The 26,929-nt window shown below is 41.9% G+C and overlaps 1 protein-coding gene across 1 annotated transcript; it reads right to left on the bottom strand.

Moving 5' to 3' along the window:
- Positions 1-21,427, bottom strand: ARL6IP5 (ADP ribosylation factor like GTPase 6 interacting protein 5). Its single transcript, XM_052646740.1, has 3 exons — positions 20,836-21,427; positions 3,257-3,474; positions 1-930 (listed from the first exon to the last, which is right to left on the bottom strand). The coding sequence occupies exons 1-3, from the start codon at positions 21,009-21,011 to the stop codon at positions 758-760; spliced, it is 567 nt and encodes a 188-aa protein (XP_052502700.1). The 5' UTR covers positions 21,012-21,427; the 3' UTR covers positions 1-757.
- Between the last annotated feature and the right edge of the window lie 5,502 nt (positions 21,428-26,929).

Raw genomic sequence — 26,929 nt, 5'->3', positions numbered from 1 at the left:
TGCAATAGAAACTCATTTTATTCTGATTTTTTTTTTAACAAGCTTGTCAAGAATAATACAGGCTACAGAGCTGTAACTCCCTTAAAGAAGATGATATTTAGTTTGCAACAAATGCCTTCTAATTAATAGCATTTCAAAAATTTACAAAAAAGTTGATAAAATATTTTCCTAAGCAGCTAGCAGCTTTATGTTTGTAAACAAAATAGAAACAACTGCTTTATCCACTGCACATCAACCAGGAGGCAAAGTGATCAAGATAATTTTTTATTTTAAACAATAATAATAAAAGCTAAACTAATTGATACCCCACATATTATGACCCTAAGGAAGGAATATTTTTGGAGGAGGATGCTGAGGGGGATTAAAACAGGATAACATCATCTCCTTTCATAGTCTTTTCATTTATTCATATTGCCTTGATACTTTACAAACTCTTTCCTACAAAATAACCATACTGTTGCTGTACACTCCATGATTCTTTTATTCTCCTTAAGAAATCAGGGTGATCCGTTTCCAATCAGCTTACATAAACACACTGGAGATGTCAGACCTAACAGGAGGGTAGTTTCTTTTAGTCAGAGGCCTTTTCTCTGTGACAGCAGAGATGAGAACAGGGAGGCCTCTCTGTGCACGGTGCCACGGGTGGCTGGATGGTTCGTGCACCTCCTATTTCAAAAACACAAACGGAAAGTAGGTCTGGACAAGGGCAAACTGCAACTCGACTTCTGCTGCAACCCTATCACCAGGTCAGCTCCGTCTACTCCTTCATTTTACTGATATAGTCACTGAACTTGGTGATGGTTTCCTCCTGCTGCTCCAGGGCATCTAGGACAATCCCCATGGGTGTCCTCTTCAGACCAATTTCCTCCATTTTATTCTCCAGTTTGTTCTTGAGGTTCCGGAGCCTCAGCGACGCATGGATGAACATCACTACAGGGAAGTGAAAGGTGACGGTTAGCACCAAAGCACCCATTCTCCCGCCCCGCTTCACAACTGAAGTAACAACTTTCTCCATTAGCTACAGTCCAGTCTGCTTCCCTAACTGACCCACGTCCCAGAGTGGATCCTTAAATTTTATATAAAGCTCTTTGTCAGCCTAATGGACCCAAGTCCCTGTATGGATCCTTGGACTTTACAGTATTCTTTGTGTGTGCAGGAGAATGTCATATTCAGCAGGAAGGACCATAATCTGGCAGCCACGCTCTCCCCTTCACACATTGTTATCACTGCCTTTCAGATGCTACTTAAATACCCTAAAATTCAAAGCGAATTGATGTGATTTCAACCTACCTAAAAATGCTAACCTTTGCCGGAAAAGAACTCATGCTCAGTTCAGGGGTTATCTGTATTTTGTTCCTGCAGGAGGCACACAAGTGAAGTCCTCTTAGAATGTGCCTCCTAAGGAGCAGTTTTGCACAGTGTTGGGTATAGATAACCTGGAAAAAGCTATTGCACAGTGTTGGATATAGAATATCTGGATAAAATGCTAAGGGTTTACAGACCTTATGTAACCTGGTATTCACAGAATTTACCTGATCATTAAGAATTACCTGAGTTTGTTTGTAAGAAACAGATTTTCTCTGGCCCATCTCCTGGGCCTCCTGAACTTCCAGAACCTTTACAGGGCTGGGCTCAGGAGTCTGTATTTAAGTCAACACCTTGGGTAATCTACACCAACGCTTTTCAAACTTCTGTGTGCATACAGATCACCAGAGAGAAAGCCTGTTAGATAGGCAGATTCCCAGTCTCCAGCACCTGGAGTTGAGATTGTTGAGACCAAGATAGGGTTCTGGAATGTAATGTTTCAGTAACCACTGTGGATGATTTTGATGTGGGTGATTTGGGGCCGTCATTGTGAGAAGCACTCATGTGCGTTCTCTCTGGAGGCTCCTAATCAAGAGTGACCACTAGAAACATTTGAGGAGCTTTGTAAAAATATGCAGGTTCTTTGGACAGCCCTGTGGACCAAAGAATCAAGACCTCCAAGGGATGTGGCTGAGAAACATATGTGTTAAAATCATCCTGGATGATTCTCACAATCATCAAAGTTTGGGAATGACTGATCTTGTCTAATTCCCTTCTTTTATGGATGAGTGAACTATAGCCCATATACGGTTATTGTTGTTGTTCAGTCACTCAGTAGTGTCTGACTCTGTGACCCCATGGACCACAGCACTCCAGGCTTCCCTGTCCTTCACTGTTTCCCAGAGTTTGCTCAAACTCATCTCCATTGAGTTGATGATGCCATCCAATTACTTCATTGTCTGTCGTCCCCTTCTCCTCCTGCCCTCAATCTTTCCCAGCATCAGGATCTTTTCCAGTGAGTCAGCTCTTCCCATATAAGACAGTTGGTGCAGATCACATGGCTGGTTTCCAGCAGGTCTATGAAAAGAAACCTGGACCCTTGACTCTTAACTTACGATACGTTTCATTACACTGCTCTGTTTTTTACAAGCTGTATATGAGGCAGAATCACTGAAATACTGTCTCTAGCACATAAAGAAATCCTGAAGAGTATTTCAAAAATGTCTAAATTTAATGATTCAATTATTTTATCCAATAAGGTGTGGGGTTCACATATAAATATTCTGAGGGCTTAATCTAACAAACCCGAAACAAGGAATTGATTTTATTTAGTGGAATGGCAGCATGTGAAATGCTTTTAAAAATTAAAGGGATGTTCCTGTCACTGAGTACACTATAATTCTAATTAGATTTCCACTGATGAGACTGGAGTTTTATCTGTTCTCTATTTCAGGCTTCAAGTGCTTGGGAATCTCAGTCAACAGTGCACATACACTTTAGAAAATGTCTGGTTCTCATCACCAGAATTGGAGTCCATGGTTACCTATACTCTGGACCAACTTACAACGCTTTCGACACTAATTACGATCTTCTGAGTAAGTAGAGAGTAAACATTCATTTCTGTGTCAGCATGGGATGCCTGGCACTGAAGGGTTAAGAAAAGGATCTAATATCAGACAAATCTGGATTCCAATGCAGACCATGCCACTACTGTATGACTTGGGATCCGAATTTGTTTTGTTTACTGTTGTGTCCCCAAAAGAGTGGCACAGAGGGGGTGCCCAGTACGTATCTGTGCCATCAATGGGCTATTCAGCCTTGACCTGCTGTTGCAGAAAACTCTTGATAGTTTTGCAGACCTGCCAACGCACCTCTCAGAAACAGGTTAGGACATTCTCACTGGATGAATGGATCGACATTGCTTGATGACATAAGGCTCAGGTTCACTTACACAGCAAAGGAAAAGTGATACCGAACACAAAGACCATGACTCCCCCGAACAGGGAGATGAGGAAGTAGCTGGCTAGCATGACCACCATGACAAACACTGTGGGGTACTGCTTCTTCATCCGACGGAGGATGTCTTTATTGTGAGCTGCCCACACGAAGCCCGTGAACACCAGCACCACCACAATGCCTCCAAGGATCATGTTGAAGGGGCTCAGGAACCTGGAATACGGAAGAAAGGGGGCGCTCAGGTCAGGAGAAGGGAAATGAGGAAGCGGGGAGGGGAAGAGTAGCAACATAGCATACTTACCAAGCTTTTCATCTCAGTTGTCTCATTTAGTCCTCATATCCTGATGAGGTCGATAGTATTAAATTACGTCTCCAAGGAAGAAACTTGGGAACAGAGGTTAGAGCACAGTGGAGGGAAAATTCACAGGGAGGCAGTGTCCTACCGAACAGCCCATCACATTAGAGGCCCAGCATTTCGATAGTCTAGAGCCCCTTTGTTGGATGCACTGTCTTTAGCTTTCATACATCCTGGGCTCTGGTATACAATGATTGTATTTTCTGAGCTCCAAGGGCTTATTTAAATCCACCTAGAATCTGCCCTGCTAGATGGATGTGTTCAGGTCACATGGTGGGCTTCATAAGCCAGTGTGCAGTTACACTTGTGTCTGGACTGTACAATAATTTTAAAAACTTTTACTTGAATCCCAATGTGTGTGTGCGTGTTTAAATGCATCAACCTTGGGGTTTCTTGCTTCTCCTAGAAACAAGAAAATCTCACAAAACTAGGCCCAGTTCCCCACGTTAGCCACTAGCTAGAGTGCCTTCTCCTTTACATAGAATAAATGCTCTTCATTTAACCTCAGCCCCCACCACTATCTACGGAATCTTTGACACAGAGGCCCCTAGTGAGCTGCCATTAATAACTGTTTTTCTAACAGCTCCTGCCCTGGTCTCTTACATAAGCTGCCTGGCCCATGGAGGCATGGGGGTTTATGACCCCTGGTGTTAAAGAGGCCACTCTAATTCTTTACAAGGCCCAGAGTATCATTAGGAGATGGGTTATCAACTGAGATTTCCAGGCATAAGACCTCCAGTTTCACTGTTACATGAGCCAAAGGTTACACTGCTGTGGATAAAGGGGGAAAGTACTTCCTAAGTGAGAATGACTGGGCGTATTGTAGCCCCACCCACCCCCACACCCAACCCACTGTGTGTACAAAATTCTTAAAAGACATTTGTGGTCAGCAAGTACGATGATTTACTAACTTTTTACCCTCCTAAGAGGCTAATGAGCATGTTGCTTGGGAAGAACAAGGAGGGGTCAGTGTGTTATCATCAGCATCACTGATTTGGAAGACAGGATAATGAAAGGTGATGCCAAGAACTGACTTTCTCCGAAACAGAACAGATGAAGTCATTTCATATTGGAATTTATATTTAGGATAACTAAGATTCCTTTTAAAAAAATCTCTTGAAATTTTTCACTCTGATTCTGCCTCCTGAAACAGAAAAGCTATTTTACTATTTAATATTTAAATAGTTTCAAATAGGAGTGAAAGATTGCATATCTTAAGGGGTGAAAGCAGGGACATAATTAATGTCAAACTCCTTTGAAAAAGTTAATTTCTACTAAAATGCATGGAGCTAAACAGTGGTCAAAGTAGTAGCATGTAGTTTTAAATTAAACTCTATAATAATAAGTTGCTTATTTCATTCAGAACTCTTGGAAATACTTATACCCTTCCAGGGAAAAATCTCTTCAGAATAGATAATGTAAAGAAATTAATAAAAATGCAAAGACTGAATTGTAACAGTATTCACATGAGTGGTATTTATGATTTATAACTTTTAGAAACAATGTATATGGCCAACAATCTACTAAATGGTGACATATATAATTTTTAAAAAGTCGAAATATGCTTTATCATGTGGGAAGGCAATAATATATTGCTTAGGTAAAAGCAATAATTCTGTCTGGTAGGTGGATTTAAAACCTGTTATATAACTCAGAAGTAGAAACTTCTGCAATCAGTACCTTATTTTATGATCAGAAATAAAGTGAACATACAAAACTTAAAATGTAAAGATATAAAAGTAACTGCTCCCCAACCCCAGCCTCCCTGGTGGCTCAGATGGTAAAGAATCTGCTTGCAATGCAGGAGACCTCAGAATAATCCCTGGGTTGAGAAGATCCCCTGGAGAAGGGTATGGCCACCCACTCTAGTATTCTTGCCTGGAGAATCCCATGGATCGAGGAGCCTGGCGAGGGCCACAGTCCATGGGGTCACACAGAGTTAGACACGATTTAGTGACTGAGTGTGCACACAGACTCTCCAGCCCCACACCTCTGGCTTTGGGCAGGCCAACTTCAACAATCTTGCCTTGCTTCATCTCTCCAGTCATGCTGATGCAATTTCAATTCAAGAGCACAGCCAAGCTCTGCCTTCTCCCACTCACAACTCTGGTTTCCGGCTCACTGTCCAGATTCTCTTTCAACTAATCCACCCCACCCCACCCGACTCCCGAAGCTTTCCCAACATCCGGCTTATGTGCTTGTCTGTGTGTCCTCCTTCTCCCTCACCGTTTACATTATCTAGGTCTCTTGGCCCTTTTTTCTTTTCTTTTTCATGATTCTATCTGGGTTATACCTTCTCTCCAGCTTTGACCCTAGAATTGGTTTGGTAAAGACAAAAATGTCCTTCAAGGTCTGGGGAAGGAAAGATCTAGCTCAGGGCCAAAACAAGATCTTCTTTTGCAGGTGATGGGGAGACTGGGTAGAGAGGCTTAGAAACTCTCACAGACTAACATATTTCATTTCTAGCACCAAAAACATTATGAGAGAAATTTAAAAGACTCTAGCAGTTTTACTGGGTAATAGGATCATGGGTAGTATATTCCCATTTGCTTATTTCTATTTTCATATTTTTTCAATAGTCATATATTACTTGAAGATAAAATAATGGATATTTAAAAATAAAAGTAATGGGAGAAAGTTGCCTGAAAGAGACAAACCCCTTTAAATAGACTTGATGTTGACCAAATCAATATTAACTCAAAGAACTAGAGCAGAAGTTTCAAGTTTACGCAACTCCTTTGTATAAGCTCCAACAAGAGATGGTTGCATGCTGATGATGCTGTGTGTGTGTGTGCTAGTCACTTCAGTCATGTCCGACTCTTTGCGACCCTATGGACCTTAGCCCACCAGGCTCCTCTGTCCACGAGATTCCCTCCAGGCAGGAATACTGGAATGAGTTGTCAATGCCGCCTCCAGGGTATGTTCCTGACCCAGGGATTGAACCCGTGACTCCTGCATTGGTAGGCACGTTCTTTATCATTAGCGCCACCTGGGAGGCCTGGGAGATGGTTGGTTGGTGTAAAATGTTAAAGGTCTCCATCTCAGTTCTTCCTAGAATATCTATTAAAATAATAATTCACAAGGCATAGCATATAATAAAATGCATGCCAAGTTTTTTCTATGTTTCTTGGTACAAGTGAGGTAGACTTCTAGGCTGAATGGCTAAATCAAGCCTAGGACAAAGAACAATGAAAAATCTAGGCCTGACTCAAGCAATTCCAAATGTGCTTTTCACCTGCTCCTGTTGCTCATGTTCAAGAAGAGAGAACAGAGCAGAGAGTCCTATAGGACTGGTTTTAGCTTACCCAATGCTCAAGCTGTGATCTATAATTAGAAACCAAAGTTACAAGCTGGAAAAAATGAACAAAGTTACTTGGAGCAGAAATGATTTTCTTCTTTATTCTGCTTAAGCACAATTCCATTCTAAGAAAGGGGAAAATGCACAGCATTCCCACTGCCCTGGCACCTCCCTGTACTTGGAGCAAAATAGAATACACAGATCATCCTCCAGAGATTAAATTCATTTTCCAGTTAGTGCAGGAGTTTTGGAAACCAGTTCTTGTTTGAAATGAATAAAGCTTTTACTCAACAGTTTGGGTTCTTAGTGACATAAATCACCATAAAGCCCAAGGACCATTAGGATAAAACTTTCATAAATATGCCACCTAGCTTTCACGTGGACAACTGCCGTTGGATTTGATAGGTGCTATTTCATTTTTCAGAGGCCCATGAATGAGGAGGAGGAAGGAAGGCTGGAAGCTAGATGGAAGCAAAGGAGAGAGGGGAAGGGAGAGAGGAGGGAGAGAAGAGAGAGACCGAAGGAGAGACGGAGAGATTGTGATTTTCTGTCTTTGGTGAAAACAGGACTTTCCTTTACAAATCAAAAACATTAAATATGTTTTTCTATTGTGAGTTGAAAATATATACCTACATATATATCTATCCTGGGCTTCCCAGGTGGTGCTAGAGGTAAAGAACCTGCCTGCCAATGCAGGAGACATAAGAGACCCAGGTTTGATCCCTGGATTGGGAAGATCCCTTGGAGGAGGGCATGGCAACCCACTCCAGTATTCTTGCCTGGAGAATCCAATGGACAGAGGAGCCTGGCGGGCTACGGTCCATGGGGTTGCAAAGAGTCAGACACAGCCAAAGCAACTTAACAAGCACACACATGCATATGTATTCTACTCAGTAAGAAGATAAATGACAATATCAATATGACAGATAAATGTCATAGTTAAAAATTCTAGTGGAATCACTAACAGTTGTAAAAAGGCTTAGAATCCCATCACAGAACCCTGTAGCTGACTCTTCAAAGAGGAATAAGTGCAATCCCATTACACGGATGAATAAGCTGAGACCCAGGGCAGTGAATAAACATATTTAGAGGAATCCAGGGGTAGGAAAAACAGTGCCAGTTGACACAATTCATAATATAACCCATTCTGTGTTGTTAACCAGCTCCAGGGATTTTCCCCCCTCTACCATTTTAGAACCCTTTTCTTCTAGTTTGGGGTAAGCAACTAAAGGTCATTCTAGGAAATCCCTCAACATTTTCATTTGTCTCTAAAGGAAGGTAGTTATGAGCGGGTGTGGACGCAGGTCCTAAACTTGCCAACGTGACTCAGCTGGCTATGGCTGTAGTTTCAACACAAGTTGCTAAAAGAAAAATAAAAATCTTGGCCAACTGCAGAATTTTAGAGCTAGCATGGATCTTGAGAACACATCTCATTCTACACAGAAAGCGTTAGTTGCTCAGTCATGTCCGACTCTGCGACTCCATGGACTGTAGCCTCTGTCCATGGAATTTTCTACACAGAGTTAAGATAAGAAACAGGTAAGTTAATAAATTTGTTCCGAGGCTCCCAACTGCAGTGCTGGTGACAAAAGTTTATTCAGAGATCTTCAGATTGACTCGAGTGCACATTTGTTAATGCCTGGCACGCTGTAATGCCAACAAGAACCAAAGAGGCAGTGAAATATTTTCTGAGCAACAGAAGCAGCTTTGCACTGCGTTCCAATTTTCTAACCCCCAAAAAGCTATTTTTGCAGTTTGGTTCCTGAGGAAGCCTGACTCACTAAGAAAGCAGAGGAATCATTTACTCACAGTGCACTTCTCTAAATTGGTGATATTTTTCTGAGGTTCTGAAACAACCAGGAGTCACTGCAAATATGAATCCACCCATCCATTTTCTTGCTTCCTAGTGCTCTTAGGATAAAAACAGGATTCTTTGCACATTCTACAAGGCCCTGCAGGCTCTGGCCCCTGCCTGGCTCTGCAGCCAGGGCCATTGCAGACAATTGTGTAGCTGGTATCTGGGACAAGGGTGCTGAGCTGAGGTGGGAAACAGGAGCCTGAAATTCAGGCCACACTTCATCTGCCAAACCTGTGATTTGCCTTACGCTGCAGGAGGAATGGACCGTTTCAGTCATCAGTATGAGGGATGCCTAAGGGCTGTAGCATCTCTGCCTGTCAGCTTTCTCACACCACCGCCGCCTGATTTTCCACACCATCCACTGGGGTTTCTGTCTGTCTCTAGAGCCTACCCTGCCCCTGGCCATCCGAAGCCTGAGCACAAGCCATTCTTTCTGCCCGATTCTTTCCTATCTCCTTCAAATCTCAGCTTAATCAGCTTTTTCCTAGTCTTTCTGACTACATCCTAGCACCATCTGCCTCTTCTTCACAACCCCTAAGGTGATACACAACTGTGTGTGTGCTCAGTCATGTCCGACTCTTTGCGACCCTGTGGACTGTAGCCTGCCAGGCTCCTCTCTCCACAGGATTCTCCAGGCGAGAATACTGGAGTGAGCTGCCATAAATTCAGTGGCAATTTGATGCTTATTTGAATGAGTATCTTATGAATATCTCTGTCTCCCACTAGAGATTAAGCACTATGAGGGCAGGGACCGTGGTATTTTCTCCCCAGCACTTGGCATGACACGGCACAGAGCAGGAATTGGATAAATGTTCGTTGAAATAAAGAAAAAAAAAGGTATAAGTAAGAGTCTAGCACATTTTCCTGTTATTTAAAGTTAAGCTCAGCAACTTTGTATGGCCATGAAATAAGTGATGTGAGATCTGTCTTGAACAAATTGCTCTCATTCCTCACTGTACACTAAACGTTACTATAAAGATAGTCCCTGCTTTTGTACCTTCACAGAGCTGTGATGAAAGGAACAAATGAAAAACCTGAAGTAGGAAAAACGCCTATGTGATATAAGAAGAGATCAGATGAGATCACAGGACCCTTGGGCTTGCTGCAAGGACTCTTTTCTAAGTTCTGTCTCTAGTGCTGGCTGGGGGCCAGGAGGAGGGCAGGTAGGACAGAGGGAGATCCATCCTCCTATAGTCCTGCCTACGTAGGCCCCCCTTGCTCTCGGATTCCACAGATAACCCCAGCCATCTTCTGTGGTTACTTTGGTTCCCCACAGGGCTTTCTTCCTAGCAAGAACTATCTCTGATTATAAAGTATAAATGTATTAAACGCACAAATCAGTTTTGAGTAAACGTGATCAGTGTCTCCTGGATCTCTTGATCACAGGCAGTTAACATGGGGCAGAGTTCGTCTCTTTTGTCACAGAAAGGTCAGAGTAACCTAACCTTGAGATTCTCCTAATCGATTGAATCAGCCCACAATATTTATTGCATACTCGCTGTGTAGGGAATATTTGTTACACTGTGTGTATTGGTATCATCAAACTAAACACATCCTGATGATCCACTGTCTTGGGACAGCTGGCATGTTAAACATATCCATTGTAAGATATACTTTGGGAACCTCTGTGTTTTCTTCTGTGTTTATCAAGCTCATTGCTTGTTTTATTTGTATTAAACAATAGCTTGGACCTAAGTTAGAAGCTCAAAGTCTCACCTCCCACAGCTGTGAAGCTTCAAATAATCACTATACAAGGGATTAGACTGCAGCAGATCCTTTTTTAAAATATTTATTTATGTAGCTGTGCCATGTGGCAGCATGCAAACTCTTAGTTGCAGCATGTGGGATCCAGTTCCTCAACAGGGATCAAACCTGGGACCCCCACCTTGGGAGCACAGAACCCTAGCCACTGGGTCACCAGGGAAGTCCCAGAAAATCCTTTTAAAACTTTTTATTATGGCAAATTCTAAAGGTAAAGAGAATGGTGTAATGAACCTTCATGTATACTGATCACTGCCTTCAACAATTAGGAACTCATGGTTAATCTCATAATAATGCTTTAGAACTCAAGTGGAAAGATATTTGTTTAAAAACTGTTCTTTCTGAATGCTTTTAGTTGAGGTAACTAAATTGTTGTCACATGGCAAGTTCTTACAGCGCTGTGGAGAGAAGACAGTTGTTTGGACAAATGCTAATGAGTCTGGTGACACATAAACTCCCCTCCTACAAGCAAATCCTTCTCTATTTATCTTCCACTAACCCTGGAGAAGGAAATGGCAACCCACTCCAGTATTCTTGCCTGGAGAATTTCATGGACAGAGGAGACTGGTGGGCTACAGTCTGTGGGGTCGCAAACAGTAGGACATAAGAGACTAACACATTCACTTTCAGCCCCATTTTCTGCATTCCTTTGTATTTCCTGGAGACAAGGAGGATTTCACTGATGGGATACAAGGGGGATTCGTAGAACCAGAAGCCAAAGCCTCAGTTTTCCAGTTGGGATAGGCTTCCAACTGTCTCCATTTTGTGAATGCTCCCTGGGAGAAAAGACCAGGAAATCCTATCTATTTATATGGGTAAATGCTCCCAGAACTGAAAGACAGCCTACAGGTTTCGCTTAAGATCACAGACACAAAAGTGTTCCCAGAAACAAGAAGCCAAGCTCACCACAGGAGACAGGATGAATGTTCTAAATATTCTGAAGCTGAGTCATTCATTTATCCAAAACAAAAATAAAAAAGTCCAATGGCACTGCTCAATTTGGTAGACGTCCAGTTCACCTTTTAGAACTGCATTTCCTGTACAGAGCTCTCTGCCCCTAGTAAGCTGACTGAGAGCTTTGGCCCTCTTAGAAAGAGACCCAAAAAACCCCCAAATCCACTTATTTATTTGCACATTTACCCAGAATCATTGTAAATCCTTACATAGGGAAAGGAGATAGAAACTACTAACTCCAGTCTGGCAGCACTAGGGGAATTTTTTTTTAAGGGTATATGGGGAGATGTTGAGAAAAACAAGGTTATATACATAGTGTCAGAGAAGATGATCTAATGAATTCTTATTTGATGAGGAATTTTCAGATTAAAATTTTACTGAGTATTGATAGACCTCTTCAAGTTCTACATTCAGAAGAAACACATGCCCTGCCAGGGAAAGACATGTGCCAGCATGCCAAGTGCAGTGCCTCAAGTGCAAATAAAAGCGTGTGGGAGGGCAGGAAGAGATGAGTTCTGGGAGGACTGAGGAAGGCTTGGCGGACTTGTACTCCCACGGGTATCATCAAGGCATCCACAGTATCTGGGATGTAGCAGGTGCTCAGTAAATATCTGTCCAACTGAGTAGAAGGCATCTGAGCTGCAAGTGAGGATGGTTCCATTTAATAATCTTTTCTCCATCCACATACTCAGTGCCTCTCCCACTTTTTGATACCTGCAAGTTTTGCGATTTGGAATCATTAATGTACAGAAGAGATCAGGTTAAGTCAGGTTGAAAACGATGTGTGTTTATATATGTGTATGTTTCTGTACGCTTGCTATCAGTTCAGTTCAGTTCAGTTCAGTTGCGCAGTTGTGTCCGACTTTTTGCGACCCCATGAATCACAGCACGCCAGGTCTCCCTGTCCATCACCAACTCCTGGAATTCACTCAGACCCACGTCCATCAAGTCAGTGATGCCATCCAGCCATCTCATCCTCTGTCGTCCCCTTCTCCTCCTACCCACAATCCCTCCCAGCATTAGAGTCTTTTCCAATGAGTCAACTCTTTGCATGAGGTGGCCAAAGTACTGGAGTTTCAGCTTTAGCATCATTCCTTCCAAAGAAATCCCAGGGCTGATCTCCTTCAGAATGGACTGGTTGGATCTCCTTGCAGTCCAAGGGACTCTCAAGAGTCTTCTCCAACACCACAGTTCAAAAGCCTCAATTCTTCGGCGCTCAGCCTTCTTCACAGTCCAACTCTCACATCCATACATGACCACTGGAAAAACCATAGCCTTGACTAGACGGACCTTTGTTGGCAAGTAATGTCTCTGCTTTTGAATATACTATCTAGCTTGGTCATAACTTTTCTTCCAAGGATGTTTTCAGCATCATCCTGGTGCCTCTCTTGACTCTGAAAATTTTAAGGGCATGAACCACAGCTTATTCTTATTCTCCACTGTATCTCGTAGCATAATGCCTGAGATATTGGTAAGTGATTCATTCTCTTAGTGGAATGAATAAAGGAAGCAACACAAGTGAGAGAAATGTAGAACTGGCTTTGAAGCTGAAAAATTTCAGGAAACATTTCCATTAAGTTCAGCATAAACAGATTGCAATTAATTCTATCTGCAAAGGTTTTAATACATTCCTCCCCATCCAAGGGCTCTCTGATTCTTCTCTTCCTCTACCACCTAGAAACTTAAAAGGTATGAACAATCTGCCCATTTCTTAAAACCAGATGTTGGTAGCTACCAGCCTACAATATATAATGAGACGACACTCATTTTGAAAAACATTACAGTTTAGTCTTTTCAGGTAGATACCAGCCTTCCAAAAACTCTTTACCATCCCAAGCAACTGAAAGCAAAAAGCGGTAACTCTAGTTTCTGCCCAGTGGTAACACCTCCATAGCCCATACAGGGAAGAAGTACTTCAGCTAACAAAATATGAGCTGATTCACTCACCAGCTACACTATGTTGCCTTAAAGGAGAAGCACTAATGTACAGCATTAAGAATAAAGGTGCCTTTCTGGCTGGAGACACAGCAGAGGCATGTACATATTCACAGAATCTGTGTACCGTTAGTATTTCTGAGGCCACGTCAGAAAATACGTGTTCTAATGGCAGGGAGTATTTGTGAGAGGGAGATAGGCATGATAATACAAATGTTGTGAGTCAGGTATGCTGTTGAATTTGGTTAATAAGGAGCTTTAGAATATATGCAATGGCTTAATGGACAAAGTATTTCAATTATACTAATAAACCAAGCTTCTTTTAGCAGCTTTGGTTCAAATTAGCCTCGTGACCTTTACATCTATGAAAGCTGTGGGGTTTGATAGAATCAGTATTTATTTTTAAGCTATCTTTCTCTTTTTTTTTTTAGTTTTTAAATTATGAGAATATGATAACATGTACAGGAAACTTGGAAAATATGGAACAAAGTTACATATGGTCCCACTATATAAGTAGATAAATTAAGATTTTTAATTGAAATTTTAATATCAAACTCTCAAGAGTGAATAGAATGAATATACAGAGTAGAAGGATACACAAGACCTGAAAAGCACCATGAACCAATTCAACATAATTAAGATTTATATAATTTTCACACAATGCTAGGATAAAAATTCTCTTCAAGTTCCCTTAGACTATAAACTAGGAGACACTGGAACGTATCCAGGGACATAAAACAAGGTGCAAACATTTCATGGCCTAAAGGTACTGAAATCTATATATAGAGTCTGTTCTCTTATCACAGTGGGATTATGTTAGAAATCAATATCAAAAGACGTTTTAAAAATAGTTCAGCAGCACATATTTTCAAGTTCAATGTGACATTTACCAACAGAGATCTTTGACTTGGCCATTGAAAGCCTCAAAGTTAGAAGACTGAAACAAACACAGGGTGATTGCAGAGAAGAAAGCACTTAAATGAGAAAGTAGTATCAAAGATACTTTAAAACCTCCAAGTATTTAGAAATTAAATGTCCACTTTTAAATGATGGGTAAGAATTGATGCTTTTGAACTATGGTGTTGGAGAAGACTCTTGAGAGTCCCTTGGATTGCAAGGAGATCCAACCAGTCCATCCTAAAGGAGATCAGTCCTGAATGTTCATTGGAAGGACTGATGCTGAAACTGAAGCTCCAATACTTTGGCCACCTGATGCGAAGAACTGACTCATTTGAAAAGACCCTGATGCTGGGAAAGATTGAAGGCATGAGGAGAAGGGGACAACAGAGGATGAGATGGTTGGATGGCATCACCAACTCGATGGACATGAGTTTGAGCAGGCTCCAGGAGATGGTGGGGGACAGGGAGGCCTGGCGTGCTGCAGCCCATGGGGTTGCAAAGAGTTGGACATGACGGAGCGACTGAACTGAACTGAACTGATATCTAACAAGCCATAACAAGGAAAATTAGAACATATTTGTAACATAATAGGGATCAATACTTCTCAGTTTTAACTTAGGAGACACATCAGAATTACTTGGGGCACTGAAATAAAAAAAACACAGATGCCTGAACCTAGCCAAGAACTATACACCAAGAATCTCCAAAGGTAACATCTGGGCTTAAAGGTTGATTTATTTATATTTCCTTACTCTTTCCTTTAAACCAGATCAGATCAGTGATTTTTAAATTGTAATGCACCTAGGACTCATCTAAGAGTTGTGTTAAAATACAGATTCTGACCCAATAGGTCTGGGATGGACCCTGAGACTCTGCATTTCTAACAGCCTCCCAGGGTTAAAAAAAAAAAAATACTGCAGTTCCATGGTCTACAGTTTGGACAGATTTCTCTAGCAAATCTTTTGGCGTTCTTTTAAGCACATGGATGCCTGTCTGCAACTAGAATGCATCATATACTTGGTACTTAAATTGCACGTGCAATTAGGTTATGCCTTTGCTTTTCACTTTCAAAATAGAGAGAGACATCTATTACTATAGTCAACAGAAAAAGAATATCCAGTGCTGAGATGTCTCCTGTGAAGGATGGAGGAGGTTAAGTCATGTCCTTTTCTATCTTAGACATTGTTTCTTTCTTGTTTTAAATGATGCAAAGTCATGTTCAACAGAACATGCATTCCTCAGCTTGTTATTCATGCTTCTTTAACTCATTTGATCTCTTCTGGAGTGATGCAAGCATTTCAAAAGGAAACTCAGCTCTTCAAGGAAGCAAAGTTTTCTAAGTAACAGAAGTTGCAATTACTAAAGGGTAACTATCAACCAAGAAGAGTGGGACGGGGAGGGAGACGAGAGGGAGGTTCAAAAGGGAGGGAATATACATATACCTATGGCTGATTCATGTTGAGGTTTGACAGAAAACAACAAAATTCTGTAAAGCAATTATCCTTCAATTAAAAAATAAATTTTTATAAATAAAAATACAAATGAAAATTTCTACAGTAATCATCTAATACTTCTGCTCAAGAGAATACACAAGTTGGGAGACTTCTAAACATGTCTGTAATCTAGGATTTCATAGAATAATAGCAGTTAACATTTGAGTGTTATCATTTGCTAGGCCTAGAATCCCAGGGACAGGGGAGCCTGGTGGGCTGCCGTCTATGGGGGTACACAGAGTCGGACACAACTGAAGCGACTTAGCAGCAGCAGCAGTGTGTTTTATATTAATGAAGTCATTTGATTCCTATTCTATAGCAGAAAAACTCCAGGGCAAGTGGACTTTTGAACAGAAAGTGGATAAAAGTAAATGCCATAAGTCTATCAAAAAATAAAAAGACTGAGTCTGTGGAACCAGTAGAGGCAAAGCAGAAAAAGAATGATCACATAACAAATATAATAAATTAAGGCTAATGATCAAAGCTGTATAAAGCTTCAAATCCATGCCATTCTAATGTTTGAAAAGTCAGGAGCCAGGACCTAATGTTAAACTGCTCTGTTCTGTCCTTGTGAAACTCTGTTTTTGTAATTTGTTATAAAGCAACTTGCTTTCCAGGTGGCTCAGTGATAAAGAATCTGCCTGCCAATGCAGGAGATATGGGTTTGACCCCTAGGTCATTGGGAAGATCCCCTGGAGAAGGAAGTGGCAACCTCTCCAGTTTTCTTGCCTGGGAAAACCCATGGCCAGAGAAGCCTAGTGGGCTACAGTCCATGGGGTCACAAAGAGCTGGACATGACTGAGTGACTAAACAACAGCAACAAGGATAAAGCAACTTGCATTTAGTAAAGATGATGTTGAAGAATCATATTTTTCTTGGCAAGAGAGCAGTGGTTCTCAATTGGGGTGATTTGGATCCCAAGGGGACATCTGGCAATGTCTGGAGACATTTTTGATTGTCACAACTTAAGGGGAGGGCACTTTTTTCTTTTACTGCAAATTACGTTTTATGAATAAAACAAGTACAAACTAATGTATCAATATGCACATAGCAGAGAGCAGAGATGGTGCTAAACATCCTACAATACACAGGATAGTCCCCTACAACAAAGTAATCCACCATGCAAAATGTCAGTAGCATCAGATGGAGAAACATCACAGAAGGGTATTTCACTGCATTTGCAAGGGCAATATGAAGTAATCAAGAGTCTGATTTTTAAACTTTTTAAAATTGAATTTTTACACCATAGTAATCCTAACCAATACATAGTGAACACTGTCAGCAACAACCCCCATTAGTCTCACTCTGGGAGCATGTGGCTGTTATGTGCTGGCTGTTGCTGTGTGCTTCGAAATAATTTATTCCGTTAAGTAGGTTAAAAGTTGCCCCCACCCTCATGTTGAAACCTTATGTTCATTTATTTATTCTTTTCACTCATCAGCTAAGCATCTGCTATATTCTTGGCCTCAGGGATCCAGAGAATAAAAATAATGTTAAGCACAACAACAAGAAAACCCGCCCCACAAACAAAACCCACAGTCTCTGGCCTCAAGGTGTCAAGAGCACAGAGTGATGACAAGTGAACAGACAACCTAAAACTTGTGGGGTAAGTACCAGGCAAAATATAGACACAGGTGTGGGGAGGGAGGGAGAAGGGAGAATGTCTCCTCAAAGAGATGGTACCAAAGCCGAGTCCTATAGGAGAAGCAGGGGTAGGTGAGTAAGTTGGGGACTGGTGTTTGGGTCAATGGAGCTGCTGGGATAAAGATGCTACCTGTGTTAGTCTATGATAACACTAACAGAGATAAAAAATAACAATAAAACTCCAAAATAAATTTTTTGCAGCAAACAGTAGAGGCCAGACACTGTATTAAGAAACTTGCCTATATTAACTCAGATAATCCTCACAATAGCCCTATAACACAGGTACCGGGAATAGTCTCATTTTACAGCTGAGGAAACTGAGGCAAAGGGTGTTTCAAGTGACCTACCCAAGGTCACATGGCTAGTGACTGGTAGTTGGGATTCAAAATTGATTTAACCAGGCGCTAGTGCCTAAATTCTTAACTACTATTGTCTACTATGTGAAGAGACAGAAGACGTGGCAATTGCCCCCACCAGGTCTGTTAGCTAAGACTTAATTAGCTTAATTAGGTCTGTTTAGACTTAATCTGAAAGGCAGAACAGATTCCATATATGAATGGAAGTCATATGCCTGGGAAACCATGCTATTAGGATGAAGTTCAAACTTTTCTAATCATGAATTATCAGGCCATGCCTGATCAGGCCCTCACTCACAGATCTGTCTTTATCTTAATCCCTCTTAATCTCCATCTCAGTCTGGGCAGCCCCTTCAGTTGTTTTGGAGCTAGATGATATCCACTTTGTTCGCCCCCTCCGTTTCTGCAATGTTCAAGAGCAGCTTCACTCTTTCCTCACCCAAGCCAGTTTTCAACACAGGAACATTCAGAGTTGAGGCTGAAGCCCTCCAACAATGACCTGATGGCCTCTCCCGTGCAGCAGCGGGCGGCACCACTGAAGAAGACCCTTCAAACACAATCCTTTCCCCAGGAAACACCCGGGCCATATTTTCACACACACACTCTACCAAGATATGATGAGAAACCATCAGATACAGGTAGAGAGAGGATCCAGGTGGCAGCCTCCAGTACTGTTCTGATCCTCCCATCTATGGACGTCACAAAAGAGAAAATTTTTCTTTAGAATGAGAAACACATTCCAGAGTCAGCTAAGCTCCCTGACCCTGAAGATATTTGTTTTTTTCCAGCTTTAAAACACTCTAACCTCATGACTCAGAGGAAGGAGGAATAGTAGTTAGGAGCACAAGCCTGGGATTGTGACTTGGGGTTGGTCATGTAACCTCTCTCAGCCTCAGGTTTAGTAATAATATCTCATCTCATTGGGCTGCATTATGTAGCAAGTATCTGGCACATGCAGCACTCAATAAATGTTAGCTTTTATTATAATTAGATTATGAAGAAAGAAATGAGCAATCTGGAAAGAACTATAGGCTGGGTGTTTGTAGATGCGTAGCAAACAGGTGAAGATGTCACAAAAGATTTTACTGGGGTACAAAGGAAATCCCACACTTGACATACAATCTTCAAAACAACTGACTAGCCTATATCTTTTGTAAGTTTTTAAAGATAAGGTTAATAAACAATGAAATAGCTATTTTGCACTTTGACTGCCAATCAACAGCTCCTGCTTGAAAAGGGAACTGGGAAGGGCCAACATCTCAAACTGCCTGAGTTAGTGGGCGAAGACTTCACAATGAAGGAGCTATATTTAGTCAGCGGCTGCCCCTGGCATTCATAGTGAAAAATGAATGCCATCAAGGTAGCAAGGCTCCTGGAGCTTGTGTCCATCTGGGCAGTATATCTTTTTGAAAAGCAAGTTTTTTTGTTTTGTTTTCTGTACATTTGATTGGTCTGTGTCAAATCTTGCCCAATATCTAAGCCTTTGTGGGGGGTACCTAAAAAAAAAAAACAAAAATCCTAGCTAGATCATTAGATAAGATGCCTTTACAAGGGAAAAGAAAAAGAAAGCAAAACAAGAGATGTAATCCTATTTACCCACGACTTTTTTTAAGACATTTTTTTTTTTTATTGCTCTGGGAAATACGCATTAAGCATGAAGTTCGGGGAAGGTTTAGAAGGCAGCTGATCCAGGCCTGTCCCACTCCAACTAATTTTAACTCGGCAGAGTCTGTTCAGAGCCCAGTGCCCTCCTCACACCAAGCCGTTCTGAGTTCTTTAAGCAACACATCATGAGGATCTGAGTAATTGTCTACAGAACCCCACAAATGAGAGTCCTTTTCTGCAAAGGAGTAAACAGCCTGAACCACAACCAGAAATTAGGAACTACTTTTCTCTCCCCTGAGCTGGGTATCAGGTCCTACAGCTTCTCAAAAACTGTCGCATGCTCTTTGGCCAGGATTCATGTGTGATTGATCTTGGTGTGCCTGAGCTTGGTACAGAGAAGTGACTCAATAAATAAGCCAAAGAACAGTAAACCAACTTCAGAAACCACCCTATTCATCCTTCCTCACACCTTCCAAGTTTAGATTTTTCCTTTCTCCCAGGCCAGCTTTCTCTTTCTCTGTGTTCAATTTCAAACAGAAATGTCAGCCACTTCTTTAATGACAAGTGGATTCCTTTATAAAGTCTGAGGGTGGCTTTTTCTTTAAAGATGCATTGGATCAGCAAGATGTAGAATAGCACCACCTCATCTTGCAAAAATGAGTGAAGCATTTCTTAAAGGATGACCTACAAGAAAAAGTGGTTTCTAGAAGAGCAGGTGTTGGGTGAAATCGTATATAACACAGGACACTTAATTTTAAGACCGGGTGCGAAGATAAAGTGACCATCCCTGGCAAGTTCTGGAAGAAAAAAAAGAGCAAAAGGGACACCGTTTCTACATGGCAGACTTCGCCCCATACTGGGAGATGCGCCACCAGGCTACACCCACCCTTTTGCTCCCAAGCTCAGCTTTCTCGTACAATGTGGCAGGCGCTAGGCCGAGAAACCCATAAAGAGCATCGCTTCTCTGATATCCTTTTTACACTAACACCCCAGAAGGCAAGTTCGGATCCACACCCCGGGGGCCCAAACCTTCCAGGACGGCGTCCGTCCCAGCCAGGTGCAGGATAAAGTTACACCACTTTCCTCTTTCTTCTTATTTTTAAGAGACCGGGGCGCGACAAATATCAACCACAGCCAAAGCGTAATCGGGGCGGAGGAAGAAAAAAAAAGTCTTTTTTTTTTTTTTTTTTTCTTGCTGAGGTCGGCAATATCTCTGCAGCCCTTAGGACTCCTTTCACGCTTCAGCCCGAGGCGCGGAAAAGAAAAAGGACCCCAGATTGCTGCGGCCTCGCCCTGCGAACAAGTTATCAGGGCAGGAGACCAGCGGGGAGACCGTTTCCGCATCCCGGGATCTTGCACCCAGAGCCGCCTCCGTCCTACCCCCGATCAGTGCCCGGGAGGGGAACCCCACTTACCCCACAACGGAAATCATCATGGCAGCCACCACTAGGTAGTTGGTCTGGTAATAGAGCAGGTTGCTCACCACACGGTTGTTCCATTTGGAAATGTCCCTGAAGTCCGGCCGGGCAAAGCGGTCAGAACCTGGGAAGAAATCGTCCCAGGCGCGGAGAGGAGCGATATTCACGTCCATGTCTCGCGTCCCACCTTCTTGTTCTTTGCTTCTGGAATCTGACGGCGGCGGCGCGGCAATCGATCAGCTGAGCTGGGTTAAAGTTGACAAGAAGCTCTGCCTCGGTCGGCTCTGCGGTTGGCGGACAGTGGAGTAAAGGAAATTGGGAGCGGACGGGCGTTTCTTCTCCTCTCTACTTCTTGATTGGTTCTAAGCGGTTGGTTACAGGAAAACAGGGGCCCCGAAGCAAAGCAAAGAAGAGATGAACTGATAGAAACCAGAGGAAATGCTCTGGGTGAAGTGAGGTGGCAGTCCGAATACAAACACCCTTCTTTAAAATACCCCTTTTGAATGTCTAACCTAGGAATGTCGTCTGGACTTTAGGGAAAATTTTTGCAGCTGTTCAGATGCACCAATCTGACTGAAAGGGAGTGGAAGGCAACTGTAGTGTTACTGAAGGATGAGCTGGTTTTGAAAGTTAAGGCGTTACTAACCTTTGCACAACCAAATGCAATTCACATGTTTTCTGTTTCACTATGAGTCATCGTAAGTGAAATCAGGTTGGCAAAATGGAAAAGAAATACGTGTTTAGAGCGGAACGGCTGGTTTGTTTTTTCACTCCTCTTCTTTATTCTCCATCTTTGTTTGCTGTGGGCAAATTTTTACACGTACTGTGCCGTTCTGATGAAGTGGGCACTCAGGTCACTTCAACCTTGAGCTGAGCATGTTGTTTTGTTTGAAAGTAAACAGTGATCTGCAGAATACTGATTGTTCTGCTCTCCAGTATTTTCTGGGCAGAAACATGGATTCCACTCCACAAGTTTTTCTTACTTTTATCCTAATTTCTGTGCACAACTCTAAAAGAGCATAGTATTTTAATAGATAATGTGGTAGCTTTGTATCCCAGCCCAAAGAACTGCCAAGAGATGTCATAGTTGTAAATTTCCTTCTGCTGCTGCTGCTGCTGCTAAGTCTCTTTAGTCTTGTCGACTCTGCGCGACCCCATAGACGGCAGCCCACCAGGCTCCCCCGTCCCTGGGATTCTCCAGGCAAGAACACTGGAGTGGGTTGCCACTTCCTTCTCCAATGCATGAAAATGAAAAGTGAAAGTGAAGTCGCTCAGTCTGTCCGACTCTTAGCGACCCCATGGACTGCAGCCTACCAGGCTCCTCCATCCATGGGATTTTCCAGGCAAGAGTACTGGAGTGGGGTGCCATTGCCTTCTCCAAATTTCCTTCTAGGGGGTTCCAAAGAGTCATCTTTTTTCAGTTAAGGGAGTGGTTGATAAAGGAAACCTCCTGTTATCAAAATGCATGAGAATAAAGTATTTTGGTTAATAATAGATCATGTGATTTCTAAGATGCTAATGTCTAAAAATGAAATCTCTAAACCTGCAAGTGGTGCTGTTTTTAAAAATTGAATTCATTTTCCTTAGACCACCAATTTTCAAAAAAGTTAGAAAGTGATAAAATGTATGTAATACAAAGTCTTAAAGACATAATTTGATTTCCTTGGATAATTCAGAAGGTACTAAGGAAATTCCAGTGACTCTAAGAAATTAATCCTGCTACTGGTGTTTACTGGTGGCTCAGAGGTTAAAGCGTCTGCCTGGAATGCAGGAGACCCGGGTTCGATCCCTGGGTCAGGAAGATCCCCTGGAGAAGGAAATGGCAACCCACTCCAGTACTCTTGCCTGGAGGATCCCATGGAGGGAGGAGCCTGGTAGGCTACAGTCCATGGGGTCACAAAGAGTCGAACATGACTGAGTGACTTCACTTTCACTCACTCACTGGTGTTTAGAAAAACATGGTGATTGGATAGAATCAGTTGCTCAGTCGTGTCTAACTCTTTGTGACCCCATAGACTGCAGCATGCCAGGCCTCCCTGTCCATCACCAACTCCCGGACTTTACCCAAACTCATGTCCATCTAGTCGATGATGCCATCCAACCATCTCATCCTCTGTTGTCCCCTTCTCCTCCCGCCTTCAATCTTTCCCAGCATCAGGGTCTTTTCAAATGAGTCAGCTCTTCATATCAGATGGCCAAAGTATTGGAGTTTCAGTTTCAGCATCAGTCCTTCCAATGAATATTCAGGACTAATTTCCTTTAGGATGGACTGGTTTGATCTCCTTGCAGTCCAGGGGACTCTCAAGAGTCTTCTCCAACACCACAGTTCAAAAGCATCAATTCTTCGGCACTCAGCTTTCTTTATAGTCCAACTCTCACATCCATACGTGACTACTGGAAAAACCATAGCCTTGATGCTTTCTGAATAGTGTTTACAACGTGAAAGTGTTCCTGAGCTTTCACATTTTCTTGACTCTGGAAAAACAGGAAGGTTTTAAGTCAGAGCAAAATTAGAGTCCTAGCTCTTTTGTTGCTGGTGGGTGATTTTGGAGAAATTACTTAATCTCCTCCAACTTCAGTTTCTTCATGTGTAAAGTGGGTGCAATAGGAACATCTGCCATGTAGGTGAAGATAAATAAAATAGTGGGTGGGAAGTGTTTGGAGTATAGTGATTGCTCACAGTTAGATGTTACTGTTTACTTTTTTTTTTTTAAGATGCCTGATATTTTAGCAATTTAAAACATATGTTTTATTTGGCTGGGTCAGGTGTTGGTTTTGGCAGGTAGAATCTTCGATCTTCGTTGTAGCACGAGGAATCTTTACTTATGGTCTGTGGAGTCTGTAGCTATACCATGTGAAACTCTTTGGTTGTGGCATGTGAACTCTTCGGTTGCAGTATGTGGGATATAGTTCCCTGATTAGGATTGGAACCCAGGTCCTCTCCTTTGGGAGTGTGGAGTCTTAGTCACTGGACCATCAAGGAGGTCCCTACCGTTACGGATATTAATCATGATATAGGACATGATGGGCTGCTGTCTATGGGGTTGTACAGAGTTGGACACGACTGAAGCAACTTAGCAGCAGCAGCAGCAGCAGCAACAGTACTTTAACCTGAGTTGTTTTCTATGCTGCTATAGTGAATGTTCACTGACCCTTCTCTATCTTGTTGCAGTTTTATTTCTATGATTGTATTCCAGTAGACTTGATGGCAAAAAAAAGAAAAGGTTGAAAAATTTCACTGTGATGCCAAAAAATAAAGATAAATTTTGAGTCCTTTCCAGTTGAAACAGGTGAAAAGAATGCAGTCTTGCTATGCCTTCAAGGATCTTGCTATTCAGTAGAGACTTAAATCCTGGACAGTGAGTACTAGATAGAGGTGTGTCAGTGCTTGGTGCTCAGTTACAGGAAGTCAGAGGGTGTGGAAGTATTCCTTGGGGCTCGAGAATTTTGAGACGCAGCTCTGTGGCCAAGCTGAGTAAATGATCTCTGTTAAGACCAATGTAGGAGCCCCAGTAGGAGCTGTGACCAAGAACTTTCTTTTTTTTTTTTTCAGAGGTTCTCAAGGGTATTTTATTTTATTTTATTTTTTTTATATTTTATTTTATTTATTTATTTATTTATTTATTTTTTTAATTTTAAAATCTTTAATTCTTACATGTGTTCCCAAACATGAACCCCCCTCCCACCTCCCTCCCCATAACATCTCTGTGGGTCATCCCCATGCACCAGCCCCAAGCATGCTGTATCCTGCGTCAGACATAGACTAGCGATTCAATTCTTACATGATAGTATACATGATAGAATGCCATTCTCCCATATCATCCCACCCTCTCCCTCTCCCTCTGAGTCCAAAAGTCCGTTATAGACAGCTTCGTCTTTTTTCCTGTCTTGCATACAGGGTCGTCATTGCCATCTTTCTAAATTCCATATATATGTGTTAGTATACTGTATTGGACCAAGAACTTTTACTGTCCAATTGCTCAGGACTGCATGACCATAAGCTGTCAAGTGTGTGTTAATAATAAATCATTACTCATTGGTCATAGGCAATTGACATCCAGTAAATATTTATTCAGCGTTTTTTAATTGTTTAAACTTTCAAAGGAGTTTAAAAACAAATGAAAAAAGTTGGATAGAGCTCTGTATATAGCGTGATCCTTTTCTTCCTCTCTCCTAAAATAGTAACCATGCTTCTCTCTCTGGTTCAACTGTGAGAGACTTTTTTCCCACTACACATTTCTACCTTTATCATAAAATCATTTAAAATAAAAATGAACACATATGAAATCCTTACTTTATTTCTGGTGTTTGAAATGCTCTACTTTAGTAACAGCTCTTTGTCACTATTTATTTAGTGGGACGGAATTCAACATAGAGGCCTTTCTGGGGCTTTTCTGTCCAAATCTCTGCTTCTAGATAGGGCCGCCCAGAGTATTGTCTGTATATAAATCATAGTGGATAATCTAAAAGTTTGTTATATATTCCATTTGAAATAAGGTAAATCTGATGTAGGTTTTGCTTGCATGTCTCTGTTACTTTCATAATTGGCAAGGACAAGTGGCTATTTCTTATCAGTCACGCTGAGCCAGTGGGAGTGCCTGGTGTCGTCTATCAGAATACCACCACAGTGAGTCAGGGTGTGAGTCCCAAGGCAGGAGCAGAGCCAGATGACCTCTTCCTGGGCCAACTGGCTCAGACGGTGAAGAATCTGCCTGCAATGCAGGAGACCTGGGTTTGATCCTTGGGTTGGGATGATCCCCTGGAGAAGGGAATGGCAACCCACTCCAGTATTCTTGCCTGGAGAATCCCATGGGCAGAGGAAACTGGTGGGCTACAGTCCATGGGGTCATAGAGAGTTGGACTCGACTGAGCAACTAACACTTTCACTTTTTTCACTTTCCTGTGCCAGCAGCTTCCTGTTTCTGGGTCTCAGCTTTGTCCTCATGAAATGGTGGGTTTGAACTATGTGGTCTCCAAGGTGCCCCTTGGTTTTTTTATCATTTGAGAGGGTTGTGATGCTCACTGCCATTAATAGAAAGGTCTCCTAAAAGCATTGCTGGAGACCCAGCACACATGAGCCTGTTTTGAGAAAGAAGGGTTTAACCTTAGTAGTTTCCATCTGTAAAGGAGTTTGGGGGGGGGGGGGGAAAAAGGTTTTGGGTTGATGTTGAGACATGTGACATGGAGAGGGGCTGGTTCCTGTCTCCTGCTGTGGGACTGCGGGCTGTGAATTCTGTCCCTCCATTGACTCTCTGGCACTGACTTTCAGCTCAATGAATGTTATTGAATTAAACTTGATTGGAGGATAATAAAGAACAAGGAGGAAATTAAATATAATTTATTAGCAGCTACATTAACTGAGTGCTAACCAGGCTTTATGCTTTCCATTTCAGCAATTCTCAAGCTTTATTTTGCACAGAATCATCCTGGGTTTAGTGAAGGTTGCAGGTAGGGCCTGAAAATTTGCATTTGTAACAAGTTCCCTAATGATGCTGATGTGGCTGATCCGGGACTATATTTTGAAAACACGATAGATTTCATTTAATTTCAGTCTTACAAGGTGAACATTATCATCCTCAGTTTACAAATGAAGACACAGTAGTGCCCAAAGTCTCACAGTTAATAGGTGGAGAGTTAAGGATTTAAATAAACTGTCCTTTCTGACTCACAATCTCATTCGTGTCCCGCTCCAAGAAAGGATATATGTATGTATGTGTATGTGTGTGTATATATATATATGTGTGTGTGTGTGTGTGTGTGTGTGTTTTGCTTGTTTTGAACATGATTGTTTCTCTCTATCCAGCCATTCAGATACACAGGAACTCAGGTGCGTGTGTGTGCAGACACACACAGACACACACACACCCCTATGTATCTACCTATATGTCTGCAGATCTGTCTCTGACTCTGGAAAACAGTGCAAAGTTCTATCACCGTTTATCTTTAGGTGATGAGATGCTTTGCATATATACGTGAATCATATAAACAAATAACATGTTATTTGTATAAACTGTAATTTATACAATTTATATATATTCATAAATAAGCTACAGATGAGGTTGTATTTTCACACAAGATTATACATTGGGTA

The sequence above is a fragment of the Budorcas taxicolor genome, chromosome 1 (genome assembly GCF_023091745.1).
Source record: "Budorcas taxicolor isolate Tak-1 chromosome 1, Takin1.1, whole genome shotgun sequence".
In the NCBI taxonomy this organism is placed as follows: domain Eukaryota; kingdom Metazoa; phylum Chordata; class Mammalia; order Artiodactyla; family Bovidae; genus Budorcas; species Budorcas taxicolor.
Note: the sequence above shows the minus strand (reverse complement) of the source record. Positions and strands in the feature narration are given on the sequence as shown.

Coding starts and splice junctions, on each gene's coding strand:
- ARL6IP5 (XM_052646740.1), bottom strand. CDS start 21,011: ATGGACGTGAATATCGCTCCTCTCCGCGCCTGGGACGATTTCTTCCCA. Junction 3,475..20,835: donor ATGATGATTTCCGTTGTGGG/GTAAGTGGGGTT, acceptor TCCGTATTCCAG/GTTCCTGAGCCCCTTCAACA. Junction 931..3,256: donor TATCACTTTTCCTTTGCTGT/GTAAGTGAACCT, acceptor ACTTCCCTGTAG/TGATGTTCATCCATGCGTCG.